At 42.1% G+C, this 19,159-nt stretch overlaps 1 protein-coding gene across 2 annotated transcripts in view; it reads right to left on the minus strand.

The window, feature by feature from the left end:
• REL (REL proto-oncogene, NF-kB subunit) overlaps positions 1–18,608 on the minus strand; it is a 37,066-nt gene extending 18,458 nt beyond the window's left edge. Inside the window, exons 1-4 of one of the 2 annotated variants that reach the window (XM_015856764.3) lie at positions 18,546–18,608; positions 7,609–7,751; positions 4,929–5,077; positions 1,067–1,158 (exon numbers count right to left, since the gene is read on the minus strand). In XM_015856764.3, coding sequence (XP_015712250.2) covers positions 1,067–1,158; positions 4,929–5,077; positions 7,609–7,701 — 334 coding nt within the window. In that variant the 5' untranslated portion in view covers positions 7,702–7,751; positions 18,546–18,608. Of the gene's footprint in view, positions 1–1,066; positions 1,159–4,928; positions 5,078–7,608; positions 7,752–12,444; positions 12,699–18,545 lie in introns of those variants that run through there. The other variant, XM_015856762.3, reaches the window with a different exon arrangement.
• Positions 18,609–19,159: the final 551 nt, after the last annotated feature.

Below are 19,159 nucleotides of genomic sequence, written 5' to 3' on the forward strand. Positions count from 1 at the left end.
CCAAGCTCGCCAGCAAGATGATTAAACAACGGTGAAGAGCTGGTAGTTCAATGTATTTATGCTTATCGTCTTAAGTCGTGCCTGTACGCTGAAAGTTTGGTGACACTTTGGCCCTACAGCTGTTGCTGAGTGTTCAGTGCACTGAACTTTTAGCATTTATATGGCTGTGAGACCAATTCAGCAAGTTGATCTGAGCAAAACTGGTTTTTTGGTGGTTTTTTTTTTTTTTTTTTTTTTTTTTTTTTTGTAGGCTGGTTTTCCACTGGAGCAACTCACTGAGTTTGCTCACGATGGCAACATAAGGCCTCCCTACCTGATGCAAAGGAAGTGGTAAGAGTGTGTGACCAGGGATGGAGGAAAGGGCAAAATGACTATTTTCAAGAGCAGCCCACAGCTAAGTCAGATCAGCTGTCACGTAAAACTACAGCCCATGGGTAGTTGGAGCGACTCTGTAGCAACACAACCTGCCCCTGCCTTGACTGAGGTTAGTACTGCTGTGGACATTCTAATTGCCTGTATCAGTCCCAAGCTTCAAAATTAAGTAAGGAGTTTACCTATGGGCTCAGCTCCTTGAAGTATCTGGCTGAGAGGTCACACGGACACTGGTCTTCAAGAGAAGGGATGCGGTTGTAGCAAGCCAAATTTATGCCTGCTGTGGAACTGAGCTAATTCAGTCTTTCCACATAGTTGCCAAAGTTAGGGAACCAGATTTCTGGGATACTTGTAGATGTTTCCAAGGAAAGCTTCAGTTGCTATCCCACAGCCTCTTAGATTTGCATGATGGCACTGCCCAGGCTATCTAGTCAAAAAGACACAGCTAACTTACACCGCTACTGTGGGGGGGAGGAGAAAAACAGCAACTTTCCAACCAGATTCATCATGTGATGCCAGTGAGGAAAGACTACTAGAGGCACAGAAGGGGAAGAGTGTTTCTCTGAAACACTGAAATGAAAACCTGAAAATATAGTTCTAGCGCAAAAGCAAAGGCAAGACAAAAAACAAAACCAGCCAACCAGCAACAATCTTGCAAAGTGAAATTTTGTTTCAGACAATAAGTTCTACTCACCATTAAAGGGGTTGATTTTCTTAGAGATTCGCAAAGAAATCGATTCTTTCAGGTCTTTCTTCTTCACACACTGAATTCCCAAATTCTGAAAACTGAAGTACACATGATAGGATTTCAGCAATAGAATAGTGTAGAATACTAGACAAATCATGTGCTGAGCAATACTGTGATAACGTGTGGCTTAAGAAATTAAAAAAGTGCTTCCTTTGACAGAAGTGTTAACAGGTCTGACAGTAAGGATATACTTTTCCTAAAATAAGAGCAGAAAATTTAAGGACTACTAAGATGCAGTTCTAAAGAGGAATAAATACATCTGTATTAAAAATAGTTAAATCTGCAGTAAACCCACAGAGATTAAAAACTAAAATACAGTCAGTCTCAGGTCATTGAAAGTGAAAAGTATTTAAAGCAAACCTTATTGTTTGCATCAGTTAAGAATTTATGCTCCTGCTTTTATCAGGGAATGTAAATCTTGAACACTATTTTTAAGGCTTTTGATACAAATAAAAGCACTTTCTGAAATCTCATGTAGCTACAGAAAAGTTCTCAAGAGCTTCAGCTCTTCTTTATTTGCATATGAGTATAGGTCACCCCAATGCAGAAGGCGGGGGGAGTCCCAGGCAAGCTGACTGTTTCCCACATGGAAAAACCATGACATCAGAGCTGAGTGGATGTAAAACAGGAAGTTAAAAAATAAAAACATTTCTAAAAATTCATGTTTCACAATGTTACAGTAAGCTCAGAAGATAAACCACGGCAATAGGCTCTGCCTATCCTGCTCCAGAACCAGCAACATCCCTTCCTTTAAAACAAAAGTTCTTTAGTTATGCCTAAAAATCAACTTGATCCACCTTCCTGCCACAGCTCTTAAGAGCAGTGCTACGTTTCCCTGCTCTGAACAAGACTACCCAAGTTTAGTTCCCCCTAAAGCACCTTGCTCGTGCCCAAAACAGTCCGTTCAGTGATTACCAAAATCACTGCAATCAGAATCCTCTTCCAGAGCTTTCACTTACTGGAAGAACTCACAAGCTTCCCTCTGAACTTGACACAGTGACCCAAAAATGAAAATGAAACACAATCAGCATGTCATAGCTCAGTAAATCGCTTGGGTTTCATATATGACTACTGACAATGTTGATTTGTATTTCACAATTCTTTTTGTATATTCTACTCTTTTAGGGCTTGATGACAGCACACAACTCAGCTCTTCTTTCCTGAGTATGCACTTTATTCTGCTAATTCAGTTTGAATTATACTTCAAGTCCACAAACAGGCCTGGTTCCATGTTACAGCCCAAAACTGCCACATGAATAGGCCCAGACTCTCCGGCAATTCACCTGAAGTCACAGACATCAGCTGAGGATGCATATAGAACTAGCTAACAAAAGCTGAATCCAGTTCTGCAAGGACCAAGAACCTTTATACTGTTTGCTTCAAGCACTGTGAATTAAACCACTTGGGCAAAGAAACTAGACTTTTAAGCACCCCGTAACTTTCAGATTCTAAATGTTTTCTAAAACATGAACTGCAGCAGTGCAAGTGTCTATTTAACAACTGTCAAACAGAGGACAGGATCAGAGAAGAAACAATCAAGGACCTCAGGAAGCCTGCAGGGTTTCACATAAACACTTGCTGACTGGAAGCAAGCAAGATAACAAGAAGAGAGGGAGAAATAGGAAGAGAAAAAAAAGAAAGGGAAAAAAAAAAACAGAACAAAAAAACATTAAAAAAAAAGGACCAAACATTAAAACTATGATATCATCCATGTAGAGAGCATGAGAACTATGAAGTAAAAGTCTCAGTATGCAGGCAATCACTTGAGCTCCAACACTGATACTTTTGCTTTGATGTTTGGGACAGAGGGAGCTCTGATCAAGTTCAGGCAGCAGCACAAAGAGCAACAGTCAACAAGCAATACAGGAGGTTTTGTTCAACTAGGATTACACAGGGAACTTAAATAGAAGGCAGCCCAAAATCTGGGTAATTCCAGTTACACAAAATAATTGGGATTTTTTTCCTCTGTTTGAGATGCCTAGAAAGAGTAAAGAGCTAGAACCACTACCTGCTCACTTGTATTGTATGATGTTCTTCTCTAACGCAGACTCAAAGAGAATGTGAAGACTGATTCACCAGCCACAAGAACGAAAATGACTTGAAACATCCAGATCCAATTATGGATCACGTTGTTCCTTCATCTTACAGCAACCAGTGACTTGTTTAAAAAAAAAAACAACGAAGGGTACCAAATGCTAAAAGCAATTCAAAAAGAGCCTCTTCCCATCAGGATCTTCTCTTTCAAGCTGAACTGAAGCTCACCACAGCACTATGTCAAATAAAATGACTTGATATGTGCATATAACAGACATGAAATAAATACAAATTTGCAAAGCAGCTCAGTACTTCTGGCATTACAACCTATAGCTCGTAAAATTCAGGATCTCTGAGGGCTTAAAATGCGCAACAAAGTACCAAGAGGAAAAACAATCATCAGGGTCCTTATTATTATTATTATATCAGTAGATATAATACATAGCCAGAAAAGGTGTTAAGCAATTAGGCTTTATTGCTTTAGATCAGAAGCCACTGGGATGAGAACTTGAAGTAGGATGGGCTAGAACAGCAGGCACTGTTTGAACCTGGGTAAGGAAGCGTGATTTGAGAAAGCATGGAGGAAGGTAGTGAATGGATGGTCAGACGAAGGCGAAAGGTCTCCTAACAGTTTAAGACACCTATGATGGCCACGTAGACAAGATGAACTCTTTGCAGGGAGGCCAATGAGGATGATGTTACAATACTCAAAATGCAAGGTAAGTGTCTGAAGAGACAGTTCTATCTTTCTCTTATGGTGGAAAAAAATAAATAGGAAAACAGCATTAACTACCATTTACCAGCTAGGAGAAGGTTGAGAACAATGCTAAAAACAAGCAAAAAGAAAATCCATGTCAGATGTCAGCTGAATGTATCTACTATACGTTCATGATCACTTGAGCCTGAGCTGCACACTGTAGAAGTATCTCCACTATTAAAACAGTTTTTTCCACCATCAGACAATTATTATCATTAAACAAACCGTGTGTCTTCAGTTCTCTCCTTTAATACTATTCTACTGACTAAACCCACATAAATACAAAGTAATAAGTAATAAATACAAAGTCCTAATATCCTCCTGAACAGCACTGAGAAACATGTTTTATACAACGCCTTAATTCCTCTTTACTACTTCCGTGAATAGGTCATTCCCCAGCATACTTGTTCTACACAGCGAGGCTGAGTAGAAACTGTATTTTCACTGAAAAGAAAAAGACACCACCAAAAAAAAAACAACCCACCAAGAAAACCCACTTAGCAAACAGAAACAGCAGTGACAATCGCCAACACATTTCTAAACAGGTGACAATCATCATCATCATCTGAACAACATGATATTCAGTGCAAAATTTCTCCTCCCGTTTCCACAAAGTCCAAATACAGTTTCTGTGAAAGACGTGAATTACGTGAGTCTCAGGAAGCATTAATTTGAGTGTTGTCATTAACAATCCTATTAGTCATTAATTTCGTACACTGAATGTAGGAGAGATCATCAAGCTCAAGAAGTGCTAATGAACAGGACTAAAGAAGCAAGTGGAAGAAAGGAAATGGAGACTGACATATGGAGAGTGAAGACAGGAGAAGAGCAGAATAGAAAAGGAGTGTGTGAAACACTGAAAAAGGAACTAGCTCAAGGAAACCTTTGGACTTATCTCCCAGATGGATTAGTATGCTGCCTTTGCTGAAGCTTACTAACTGCCCTCTTAATTTTAGACATAAGATCAGCATATCGCTTGCACGATTAATCAAATTGCTGAACACCACCACTACTTACGACAGGACTCGCCGTTCGGGCCCAAACTCTGCTTCATAGTAGCCATCTCTGCAGTCTTTTCCAACTAGATCATGAGGGTGTGGCTTGTAGGGTTCATTCTTCGTTACCAATGTAGTTCTTATTTTGACTTTTCCAAAATAGTTCAGAATCTACAAGAATAAGAGAGATTTTCTCAACTTCAGATATCAGGACTAGCAAAGTCCAAGCACATAACAGAAAATACATTTAATCCTAAAATACTGTATGGAAGAAAAACCACAAGTAAGGAATTGTAATATTGCCTCATAAAAGAAAAGCCAAGACCATTTCAGTTCTTTATTGGAAATTAAAACAGCTTGTAATGTTGTATGATCAAAAGAGGACGTATTTCACATCAAGTGTTACAACATGAGATGCAAAATTCTACCTAGGCAACTGTACACAAATGTTTATTTAAAGAGCGTTCCAGCTCCAAAGATGTTTAGGAAAAAGCTCCTAGAACCTCAGGGATAATCCCTGTGAATGGAACACAAAGGAGGCAGTGAGGATCTCATAAAATACAGCATGACATAAGCCCTGCCAAGCCTTTCTCTTTAATCTGAAGATGAGTACCCAGTTTCACATTCAATAAGAGGGGCACTGCATTCTCCAGCCCCACTAGCGCCTTCAAAGAAGTCAGGCTCTGTGCACATCTCTCAGGCACTCAAGTCTTCCTTCATACTGACAACTATCAGTGAAGCCAGCAAAGTTTGAGTGGGAGAGTCTAAAAAACAGTTTGACCTAAGATGTTTGAAGTATAACAACTTGAAAACGCTTGCAAGGCTTGCACCAGCACAGGTTGTACAAAGGTGTGGTCTCCACCTCCACTTCCTTCATCCTGTAACTGTTCTTCTTCCTTCAGCCCTTTCTTACCTCTTCCAAGATACTCCATGGATCCATCACACGCTTCTCAATTAGCACCTCAACCTTTCACTTGACCTATGCTCTAACTTCCATCATCTCTCAATTTCTTCAGTTTCCAATCCAGCTGTCAGTATTCATACACACTACTTACCCTTAAATAAATACTGCATTATTTCTCCCTCATTATATACCTCGCCCCTTAAATGTGAAGACCCCTAGCAGCAAAATCAACACCAAAGCCTCGTACAGGCTCCAGGGAGGCAGGAATTCACCCAGAAATCACCTACTATCAGCTCTGTTATCAATGGTCATGGTTAAAAAGAGAAGAAACTATGCCAGGATTGCATAGTCACCTACTGAGTCCCACCTTCCCTTCAAGTTCTGGATGATGCTCCCGTGCATTATGGTCAAGGATGAGAGGAATCAAGGGCTCATACCACCCCGTCATCTTCTGTCAAAGTATTTATTTCTGCCAGCACATATACAAACCTTGCCAGATTGCTTTTTCAGCACTTTACCAATTGAACAAAGAACTACTTCCTACATTCCTGATTCAACTCTGGCGCTATAAACACAAAAAAAGGGTCTTTCTTGTTTGCTTTTCCCTTAGGTATTCTGGCTTCAGGGGAAGATCAGCTTTCGCAGCAGCACTGTTGCTTTATCTTAGTAGAAACTCTCTATGCTGCTCAACACTTAACTGCCAATACTACCTTTCTCAACTCTCCCACTTCTCAAGGAATTTTTATGTCTCAGTCTAAAGCATTTCATTTTTCAGATTTCACATCTTCTGTACCTATTCTTTTATCTCTGTGATTCCAGATACTCCATCCTTGGGTCCATTTTGTCTTTTAAATATTGCACTGTAATAGTATATATCATGATGGCAAGTACTCATTACCTTCCATTCACATATTAGTTTCTACTATAATCTCATCTCTGAAGGATCTTCTCCAGACTGAAGGTAACCAAGGAAATATTACCAACCTAAACATCAAATAGGAAAACAGAAATTCTTCTCCTTCACCCAACCTGTCTAGCATCTCTTACATTCCTCAGTTCTGCATATGAAAGAAAACAACAGCCAAAATCCATACTGTCCGTATGTTCAGCCCTGCTTTGATCAAAGATTAGTATGAACCCCTTAATTCTGGATTTCCCAACCTAACCATAACACAGTCATCCAACTAGTTTTCATTGCAGGTGCTCTCAGCATTTATTTCCTCTTTCTCAAATCCTTTTAAAATTCTGTATCCCTTCTGATTTCACACACTTCACAGTGGTTTCTTTTGCAGAGCCTAATCACTGAATCATCCGCTGCAAGTCACTTTCTCGCTTTGCTCATTTGTACAAAGTGTTTCTTCCCACTTTACACCCAGCACCTAGACTGGCCTTTTCACATTTTGTAAGCAGACAACTTCCTTCAAAACTCTCCCAAAATTCACATTACAATCAAAATAGTAAAAACAAGCCCAAATCACATCACTAAGGAACTAGAACAAACGTAAATGCAGAAAGAGTTAATAACTCAATGATTCCTTAACAAATCTGCTAAGTTCCTTCTCTACTGGCACTTTGCTACATATCACTGTGCCTCCTCCTTCTCTGGTAAATGGGAACAAAATCTTTAATGTCTAGAAGCAAAGAACTCTTTCATGCTGCACTGCAACTACATCTGCATGCCAAGGAAAGAATAACAGAATATGTAATGAAAACCATTTTATTTACTGCACCACATGTAACTACAGCACAATGTAAACATGGGCACTGGTAACTTATGGATAAAAGTAGTATTAATTACCTGTATAGATGGGAATGTCTTGTTGTTGTCAGTACTGTGCTCTCCTGGAATGCTCCCTGCTGATCTTCCTTCACATTTGTATCTGAAACGCATGCCCCTTTGCCTGGGCTGTTCAAATATTTCAATGTAGGGCTCTGAGATACCTTAAAACAAAACAAATCTGTTTAAATTTAGAGCTTAAAAAGAAGCAGAAGGCAGGCTATATGGTTAAATGCTATGTGAAAACTGTAAGGTCTCCACTCTTTGATTGATATTATTCATCTTTCACTTGATTTGTCTTCTCAGATGATAAATGTTTTTTAAAACATGCATGCACATGATAGGGTAAATGGTGTTAATAGACATTACATTAAATCTCCAGGTATCAATGCTATATTAATAATAAACAGGACACCCTCCCCTCCATCTCACCTAGAATTTTAGATTCTTTTAGCTTTTAGAGAGCATGTATCTTATGAAATAATGTTTTATACAACAGAATACACCATTTCAAGAGAATAGTTAATGTTCTTCATTATTATAATACGGTTGTCTCCTCAAAGTTCGGGTACCATCAATATTATGTTTGCTTGAATGCCCTCTGAAAGTGAAGATCTTTTCTCAGTACATACTGATTTAGTTCCTATTATATTGAAGCAGAAACTATGCAAATTGGGAAAGGAAGAAAAAAAAAAAAGTCTATTGGTTTGAATACCATCACTGTGGGCTCAGAAAATACCTGATGGCTTGTATTGAATTCTACAGCTTGAGCAGCCCACACCCCACAGGGCCAGCTATTAGTCGCAGTAACTCTCCAAATCACTTACTGAAAACTATTGGGTCTCACGATGTTTTCAAACTTGAGTTACAGATAAGAATGACAGACAACAAATCTCTTCAATGAAAGGTTTAGAAAGACATTACCTTAGCAAAAGTATCACCACTTTTATAGCAGTGTGACTGCCAGGCAGTAACTTGCTATTTAATGTATCTCACTGTGAACATCAAACAGGACAGTCAATCAAATAGTGACAACAGTGAGATGGCATGTGAAAAACAAACAGCAGAGGATAAGTAAATATTGTAGAGGTTGAATCATCACGGCTCTGCTATGATCAGAAGAACACAGCTTATGGAAACATCTACTGAGCTCTCTGTCATCTTTGTATAATAGCATCCTACTCAGGCGAGGCTTGCGAACATCAGAAACACAACAGGCAATGTGAAAACAGCACTCAGACTTCAACATAAAAAGCAAAATAGTTATTAAATATATTGAAAGCATTAAAAGGGAAAAAGATTCCCTACTTCCTTTTGCCCAAGGTCTAGTTAGCCTAAGGTACTTAGTATATGAATTTGTCAAATAGGTGGATTACAGTCTTAGCTCCATAATGAAACCTTCTTGTTTGTTGCACCTACAATAACTTAAGTATATCTGCCAACACAAAGCTTGAACTTTATGACTGGAATTTGCTGATTTGTAGAAGATTTACAGTGCTCCAGCAGTTCATACCCCACATCAGAGGAGATATTATAAAGTAATTAAGAAAAGTAGAGAATGGGAGAACTCCATTTCTAAGATGTTAGCCTGGTCTTATTTGAACACACATTTCAGCCACAACACACTGACAGACAGCTGTGCAATAGCAGAGTGCGAAAGCTGCTCTGACACCAAAACTGCCTCCAACAACACATGCCTCTTCAAAAGGAACACTTTCTTAAAAAGGCATAAAGCATTTCAACTCCAGGTTGTGTTTTGTTCCAAGCATTAGAGAAGAACAGTTTAAGACTCTACACGTTCTTTTATAACAATTTACCAGAATGCAATATCTCAACTGATCATCTACTACTGATTTTAAACCAGCGTCTCAAAACAAACAAGGAGCTGTCACATCAAGCATGCATAGACACTGCTCAAGGTCCAGTTCCTTTACAGGTATGGCCACTTCCATAGGCACTTGCCAAATCTTTTCTAGTCTTCCCTTTACGTAAGCTTTGTTCCTTTTCTCCTTCTGGAAAATAAGTGATGCCAGCAAAAGTGGGTATGATGGACACTAGTAACAAAAAAGCCGAGACATGACATAAAGTTGGTTTCAGGAGATGAGAAGTCTGAGTTCCCAGAGCCAAGCTCACTCCCCAGCATACAGCTTTATAACTTCTACACTCACATTTACTTATGTTATCCTGTTCAGGACAACCCAGTGGACAAGGCAACAGGCAACTTCTGCCAGCAGTGAGGAGCAATGGCAGCGTACCAGTCAGCCTCCCACTTCCATCACGTAATTGAGGAGGGAGAAGAATCTCACTTCTCCATTCCTACGTAACACCGTACCACAAACATAGACACATATCCATCTACTAAATTAAAAATCTATTTTAGACACTATAATGACAAAATTGTAGCAAAGTACCTACTAATCATCTTACTTTGGAGGTACACATGCTTACAAAGCTGCTAACCAGACGCACCATACGCCCACGTGTTTGCCAAGACGAGGCAGAGCCTTTCTGTTAGAAGTTACTGCAGAACAGAATCGCTTCGAGTCTTTAATCCTCTCTGCTTTAAGCATCAATTTCCCATCGTGCTCTACTAACGCTTGCTTATGAGGACTCTTTTTCTTCCCTGTTCAGAGCACTTTATTTTAAAACTCTGTGTTCAACAATTGTGTTGGGACTGTGGTTGAAACAAGTGTCACTGAAAGCAAACCCACTGCTTGACTGCAGGTGTGTGTGTGTGGAAAAGCAAATCTGTGACACGGCAGCCTCCAGAGATTAAACATTCAAATTCATTTCAATCTTGGTTCTCACTCTCTCTGTTTAAGTATCACGTTATCATCTCTACCACAATTGTCACTGTCATTATGTTTTCTGCATAGAGGAAACACATGAAAGTATCAGCGTGAGCCAAAGGTATTATCAGCACTCTGAAGTGAAGTGGAGGTCTGTTTGGCGTTCCCTATTTCTGTAAATGAGCAATGTGCTTGTGAAGTGGTGTGGTTTAACTATTTCACAACCTACACTCGCACACAGAGAGCTGTCAGTCCTTACAGGGAACTAGCTCCTTTCCACACATTTGTCAGACCACTACGAGCCATGCCTAAGGCTCACCTCCTTCACTAGCTTTTGAAGAAACACACAGCTATCTCTATTACTTGCTTGTTGCCCCCATGCTCTGAATTCTACAATAAACAATTTTAAAGGAAATACAAGAGACCAAATCTCAACTACATAAAGAGACTAAGTAAGGTCAGTAATAGCACCAAGAACACAGCCAGCTCGTGCTCACATTTAAGTGTAGAAGGTTGCTTAATCTGTTAGAGTAATAAGAAAGGAACAAAAGACTCAAAGACCTCTCCATGATGAGTTTGAAGCTAAACATGGCTGTGCCACCAGGGAGGAACACGGCTGTAAGACACTACCACCAGAAGGACGATGGGTCCCATCCGTCCCATGTTACTCCTTGGCTCAAAGGAATAATGCTTCAGGAGGACTATATGATTTGCCATTCTCCTGCATGACCAGGAGTAGTACCCTGTGAACATACTCTTCAGCAATCACCAAGCTTGAAAGCAAAGCAGCTGTGGGTCTTTGTGGGAGATGTGAAAGTATCACCCGAAACTCTGATGATCTCAGGTGACAGCAGTGAAACACAGAAGCAAGAAGTGTTGCCCTTCAGCTTTGATGTCACACCTTCTTAGAGATTATTGGTGCCCTTCTGTCCTCCACAGCAACGGCCATTTCTGAGCAGCAGCAGCAACTGCCTGCACATTCCTGCCCTACTTGCACTCAGCCTCTTAGAGGAACTCAGGAAGAAGAGATGGTGGAAGGTTTGTCATAGAACACTCTGCTTCAACCTCATCTAACCCCAAGCACACTCACCATTTTATTTTAGAGCAGTAATCCACTGCGGAACCCATGAACCGCACAGATCGTAACACGACAACAAAACGGCTCACAAACTTCCTCTTTACTATTGTACGACCTTACAGAACAACAACCAACAGAGAAAGAAAAAAAAAACAATGACACAAGCTGGCTAGTACCAGGAAGTTGTGAACTTCCCCTGCTGAAAAAATCCTTATCTGGTTCCTAATTACACTGAAAACACATTCAGGGCAAGAAGAAAGCACTAGCTCCTGCTTCAGTTCAGCCTTCTCAAGCACACGCTTGACAGGAGTGAAAGTTTGTACTTTGCTAAGGGTAGCAGAGCACACAGCGCTGGTGCTGAGAGCATAGAGCCTCCTTCCCATAACGCCAACTAATGCTGCCCAGCCTGAAAGAGACAGCTAAGGAACACCTTCTGAAAGGGCGATATGTGAGTTTTAACTTAGCCTTAAAAAGATAAAAGAAAAAACCAACAACCTGATTATGCTTTTAAACGTAATTGCCCAAAGAAGATCCCTTATCTCTGTTGCTCCGCACTTATGACATATGTTCCTTACGCAGCTGCATCCTCCCGGCAGCGAGCGCCCACGGGACAGGCACCGCATGGCCCCTGCCTGCTGACGGCCCTGCCCCAGATCCGCCACACCAGCACATATTGAACACCCAAACGTTTTAAGCAGCACCGATTAAGAATTCTAAGCCCCGTTCTGAGACGTGACGGTCTCAGGACGGCGTCGCTGCCACCGATATGAACATCCTCACGATATTCCTTCCTCGGCCGGAAGCCTCCGACGGGGTTCGGCCGGAGGGAACGCGACGGAAGAGGGGCTGCTCACGAACAGGGCGGCAGCCGGTCTCAGCGCTGCCCCGTGCCTCCCCCGAGGCCGGCTCCCCAGCCGTGCAGCAGGGCGCTGCCTGAGTCGCGGCCCACTCCCCACCGCCGCCCCGCTCTCCGCCCGCCCCGCCGCTCACCCGCCATGCTGACAGCTCCGCCGCCGCTCGGGCCGTGCCGCCGCGGACTGCCCTCCGGGCCCGCTCCTCACACCGACGACACCAAGCCCGCTTTCCCCCCACCCGCCGCCCTACTCCGGGGGGAATTTCCCGACCTGGCGCGGCCCGCCCCCTGCCCGCCCCCGCAGCGCCTGGGCCTGCGCGGGACGGCGGCTCGGCCTGGGCGCGGTGGAGGAGCGGTGCGAGTCGGGGGCTGGGCTGGTCCGGCTTGGTTCGTTCGATTTCAGACTGGAAGGACAAAGCTCGGTGCTGCCCCAGCCCGCGGCACTGCTGAATAAGCTCAGACAGAGGCACCTGGGGAACTCTGTTCCTCAGAGCAGAAGCCCTGTTCATAAGGAAAACGATGTTACAAGGGTACACGGCGTACGCTGATGTGGAAGGCAATTTTCCAAGCAATAGAACCGCCATCTGTTATGACTAAAACATCAGTACCCAGTTCTTTTGATGTGTAAGTCTTCGGGCCTGCAGGAACAGGCTACCAGAGGTATTCCTCAGGACTACTTCAGAGACTGAGGAATTAGCTAACACACGGCGATATCTGTGACACTATGACATGAACTGTTGCATTATGGTTCATTGTGGTCTTATTTTTTAAGGAAAAGAGAGGTGTACTTCTTGTAGCGTCCAAAAGAATTCAGTTCAATCTATGCTCCTCTAAAGTGAAAACAAGCTTTAATTAAGCAAGAGTAAAGCCAGCAATAGAAGTGCTTCACTGCGTCAGATCTATTTGCGCCTACCGATGGAATACGATGGATTTGGCTCAGGAAATCCCTGAACAAAGTGACTGGAGAAAGGACAGGGCAAGCGGAAATTTCTTGCCCATTTCTCTCTGTGCAGTAGTAGACACAAATAAATGCATAGCAAAGAGCATATCTTTGGGACAAAACAAACCCAATGTAGCTCTTTTGCCATATGCTCATATTCCTAGATGAGGGGAAAGTTGCACAGCAAGAGAGAAGCCTTCTAAGGCAAAAGACCAAGACCAAACCAAATAAATGAAGCCCTACTCAAAATCATGAAAGCATACGATGCTCTACTCCAGTGACAACCCTGTACAGTTTTACTCTGCCTCAAGCTGAATTTATGGCATGGGATCATCCCCATGAGAGTGACGCAAACTTGAGAAGTGCAGGGTAGTACTAGTAATCACAGAAACCCAGTCAGCAACTGACAGAAAGCTTAAGAACATGTCATAACTTTGGGCATGTGCAGATCTTTGCAAATAGGACGGAATTCCCCTCCTGTAGCATTGCATAACAAAAGCCAGGTGCATCACTTATTTTTGTCAGCTGGCTATTGTGTAGCCAGAGGCAAGATACCAGAATTCTTAGACCAGTTTGATCCAGTGCTTCACTTCCTGTCTTCCAGTTAAAGTGGTTTATGATCCCGTTTTTCTCCACTTATCCAAAGACGAGTCCTCGCTCCTGCTTTTTTTGCTTTCTATCAGCTGACCCTGTTAACACTGAGACTGCTGTAAGAAATTCTGCAAGGAATTCAGCTTCCTAATCTGGCAGAGAATCATAGAACGTCTCAAGGTTCATCAGATTCCAACCCTCTTGCCACAGGCAAGTTTGCTAGCCTCTAGATCAAGTAACAGATCAGATTGCTCTGGGCCCCATCCAGCCTGGCCTTGAGCACCTCCAGGGACAGGGCATTCACAGCCGCTCTGGGCAGTTTTAGTACCTCACCACTCAGTAAAAAACTTCCCCCTGACATCTAGTCATCTAGATCTCCCTTCCTGTAGTTCAAAACCATTTCCCCTTGTCTTATCACTATCTACCTGTGTAAGCAATTGATTACCCTCATGTCTATAAACTGCCCTTAAATACTGGAAGGCTGCGATGAAGTCTCCCTGAAGCCTTTTCTTTCCAGGCTGAACAACCTCAGGATGTTAAGGGGCAGCAAGAGAAAAGGACAGAGTGGGGGAAAAAAAAAAAACAAACCCAAAAACAATTCCTACAGCAAAAGAAAACAGAGTGATTGACAGGATACTTGTCAACCCTAAGATAATGGCCCTTTAGTAATGCTTAGCACAGGCATTGCACAATCAAGTCTGCTGAAGCCTGCTCTGCCACCGAGCAGCAAAGGCAAACTTAAGCCTTTATTTTCTCTTCCCAGCTACCTGAAATATCAAAGATAAGCCACTTGTCACCAGCCTGATTAAGTATGCAAGCAGGCATTAAGGTACTTACAGAACTAGGCTCTCCTAGTATCCATAGTACTATGTACTATGAATAAAAAGCACCAATTTTAAAAATAAATATCATGACCACTTATGGAACCACGTTAGAAGTCCTGCTTTCTTGACAGATATTTCATGTCTCACACACTCCCCTGAATCATAATTTCCAGCCATCCATGCCTTCTGAAAAGTTATTGTTTTAAGCATGTGTTGTGTGGTTGTGTTTTGTTTTTTTTCTTGTTTTTAATTACTATTTTTTTACTCTCAAAAGCCTCTTATTTAAAGACTGACAGGTCTTTTAGTGGTTAAAGCTTTTGTGGTTATTGCTCCTGCTGAGGAGGGTTCCAATGCAGAAGCCATTCCAAGAAAAGTCATGGCTTCCAGATTAATGATAAACTCAAAGGTTGTTCCAGCCATTCTGCTGGGAGCACTCCTGTATTATGCTTTAAATTTGTTTGACATAGAACAATGCTACTGTTCCTCGCCTCAAAACAGGGTGGAGAGAAAGGAAATGCTACAAGGGAAAGGTTGGTCTTGTGGATAAGGCACAAGGCTCTGACTCAGGAGACTGGAATCTGGCTCTTGGCAAGTCAGCCCTTCTGCTCTTAGGCAAGTTGTTTAATTCTGAGCCTCAGCTTCCCCAACAGAAAACAGAAAATACTTCCTTGCTCTCACACCATCTTATTCATTTATGATGCAACCTCACAAGGAGTGAGCTGTTTATTTTAAAATCATCGAATCCTTAACGTAGGAAGGGACTTCTGAAGGACATCTGGCCTAACTACCCTGCAATGCACAGGGACAACACAGCTTCATCAGGTTGCACAAGGTCTGATCCAGCCTTACCTTGAAAGTCTTCAGGGATGGGCACCAACCACATCACTGGGCACTGGAACCAGTGCCTCACCACCCTCAGTATAAATTACTTTTTCCTTATATCTACCCAAAATCTACCTTGAAACCAATTCCCTTTGATCTGTCACCACAGACCCTGCTAAAGAGTCTGTTCCCTTCTTTCCTGTTGCTCCCTGCTAGATACTGAAAAGCCACTCTTAGGTCACCTCACAGCCTCCTCTTCTTCAGGCTGAACAGCCCCAGCTCTCTCAGCCTGCCCTTATAGGAGAGGTGTTCTATTCTGTGGATCATTTTCACGGCCCTTCTCTGGATGCACTTCAGGAGGTCCACATCCCTCCTGTCCCGAGGTGCTCCAGGTGAGGCCTCACCAGCACAGAGCAAAGGGGCAGATTTCCTCCCTCACCCTGCTGCCCACACTGCTTTTGATGCAGCTCAGCATACAATCATCTCTCTGGGCTGTGAGGGTATGTTGTTGTTGGCTCACATCCAGCTCCCATCAACCAGTACCCCCAGGTCCTTATCAGCAGGGCTGTGCTCTATCTATTCATCCCGCAGTTTGTATTGATAACGGGGGTTGCCTTGACCCAGGTGCATGATCTTTCATTTGGATTTGTTGAACCTCATGAGGTTTACCTGGGCCCACTCTTCAGCCTGCCTATGTCCCTCTGAATGGCATCCTATCCCTCTGGTGTGTTAACTGCATCCCGTGGCTTGGTGTCAGCAGCAAACTTGCTGAGGGTGCACTCAAACCCACTGTTGATGTCATTGATGAAGATATTAGAAGTATCAGGTCCAGCACCGACCCCTGGGGGACACAACTCCACTCAAACACTGAGCCATTGACCACCACTCTCTGGACTTGGTCCTGCAGCCAGTTCTTCATCCATTGAACAGTCCACCCATCAAAACTCTAATCCTTATCCATGAGCACTGAGCACAATTACACTACACTTCCATGAACACTCCTAGACTGTGGTGGTATCAGAGAAGCACTGGTTGACCTGCAGGGGATAACAATCACTCATTCAAACCTTTACTACAAGCCGTTTTTTTCCCCTTTAGGGCTTGCAAAAGGTGTTATCCACTTAACACCCATTTTGGAATGCAAAATACACAGCCAGAATTATAAAAGAAAAATGAATTGTTTAAACATAGAACGACTAGATACATCTTTCAGTTTGAAGTTTTTCATGACTTATTTTTAAATCTCTGGTCCAGTGACTCACACATCATATAATTCAAGGATTACATCTAGGAATCACCATTCGTAGATGGTGAGAAAGGACAGAAAGGATGCCATTCTTCAGGCTGAACATAAACATATTTTAGGAACAAAATTATGCATAAAGCCACAAACAGTTTGTAGACTGGCCAGCTGTCATCTTATCTGGGCCTGCTTTGCCCCTTCTACAAATTGCCTAGAGCTGTGTCATCATGTCACCTCACCACATAGAGTCTTACCGTCAAGAGCTGTGAGTAAGCCACAACCAGCACCGCTGCTTCTCACTATTTGAATAGCTAGTCTCAGTGTGCTTTGACTTTACATATATATGCATCCAATTTAATGAAATGCTGCAGCAAAACCATTTGCATTTTCTAAAAAGCCAACATTCTAGTTAAACTACAATTTTTATCTGCTCTTTCTTGGTTAAAAGGCTGAAGCCCTTTGTCTTCATCACAAACAGAACAGTGATCAGTTCTGCTGTTTCACCGTACCTTTCATTTGGCAGTTGCTATATGAACTTGTTAATTTTGTTTTTAAGACACTTGGGGAAAAATTCGATGTCTTGTGTAATCCAAGTAGTGGCTGGTCTCTCTCCCATAACAATATATCTGATAAATGACAGTTTACCTGTATAGCAATTCCACTCATGAATGTTAATGTTCCTAAAAATAGAAAATATCCAAACAAAATCCTCAGTCCAAAATATGATTGTGCCTTAGGTACAGCATATGTATAGGTCACTGTAAGACTCAAAGCATTTTCAGGTATTTCAGATGCCTGGAAAAATTACTTTCTTCTCCATGAATAGAGAATATATCAATTTTGTGACTTATTTTTTATTAAAAGGAACAATAAGATAGGGCAAACAATAATTCCTCAAGATATCTGTTGCACAATACACCTTGATTAAAAGGAACCGAACAGATTCTTTGTCTGTGCACTATAAAAAGCACATCCAGACAGTCTGTTGAACCAAAACAAGCCAGACGTAAGAAGGGAAAATTAGGACAAGTTTCTTCCGTCATCTAAATGCAGGAACAAAAGAATGGAGACTGCATACCCCAAGAAAGAGATTAAATTAGTGGCAGTGTTATACAGAAAGACGGATGTAAAAAAGAGATAGCTGCTTAACACACAGGCATAGAAAAAAATGAGCTATGTTACTGATGTCCTGACTCTAGCTCTGATCAACTCCAGTAATTTTCTGGAGTACAAACCAAGCCAGCAGCGCTGAAGATCAACCCACTGAATGATCTGTTTCACAAAGGTTGAGACATGTAACTGCTAGCCACTGCCTACCAGGGACAGTAGAGCACAGCAGCAAAAGTATTTATCTTCCACAAGCTCCTTTTGGAAAACATGACATGAAAGCATAAAAGGACAGTTGTAATAAAAGGATGGACTAGAACTAACACTTAATTTTGGAGTTAAAGCTTAAATGACAAGAAAATAACTTCAGTGAAAAGTGATAGAATTTTACCCTGTTAGGCAGAGGTAGGCTATGAGTTATCACACTGGACCATGTGTAAATTACAAAAAACTATGATAAATGAAACTAAGATAATCCAAACCAGAGGGGGATAATCTCGTAGTTTACTCTGGGAAAAGTAACAACCTACTGTTACCGTTTCTTTTAAATTTAAACCCTGGCCCAAAAACCTTACTCCAGCTTGAAAAGACAATAGCTGTCTGAAGTATCTAGAGAGGAACTGCTGTTTGCAAAGCATCATTTACACGACCAAGAGACAATCTTCAAAAAGGAATGAAGCCAGCAATGAGTTATTTTTCTTTTCTCCTTACCTGACAGCTTCCTTTAAAGAGCAGGTGTCAGCACAAGACAGATAAAAAAAGAAACGAATAGGGAATCTGTCTGGAGCATTAGAACTGGGCCCCAGGAGAGCCCAGAGTACCCTGACTAGGAAAGCAAGAGCACCTCAGCAACACAGTAAAGGGAAGGATGACTGAGTAGAGTCATCATCCCATGAGCGCATGCTATGAGGACTTGGTGCTGTGCTGCAGACTCCCACAGCTCCTGGAGATGGGCAGAAAGATGCACTATGAGGTTGCAGCCAGCAATTCTGAAGTCGTGCCAGGGTTCCGGACACAGCAACAGCTCTGCCAAAAGCAACAAACACCTCTTCCTAGAGCTCCTGCAGGACTAACAAGACTAAAAAAAAAGCAAAGTGAATTCAGTGAAAGCTGGCTATGCTGCTCAGAGCAGCAGCTGGGCTAACCAACCCTACAAAGCACAAGGTAGAACAGGCATCTCAGCACAGAGATTTTATTGAGTTTGGAAGAAATGGCAATATGCACGAAAACTATAATTTTTCAGCACGCCCCAAGTTTGGCAGTGTTCAGCTTGAGGAAAGATGATTTACCTGCCAGATAAAGTAAAGCAGCCCTCCAGCATGCAC

The sequence above is a fragment of the Coturnix japonica genome, chromosome 3, assembly GCF_054131305.1.
Source record: "Coturnix japonica strain WE chromosome 3, WE-NBRP24, whole genome shotgun sequence".
Lineage (NCBI taxonomy): Eukaryota > Metazoa > Chordata > Aves > Galliformes > Phasianidae > Coturnix > Coturnix japonica.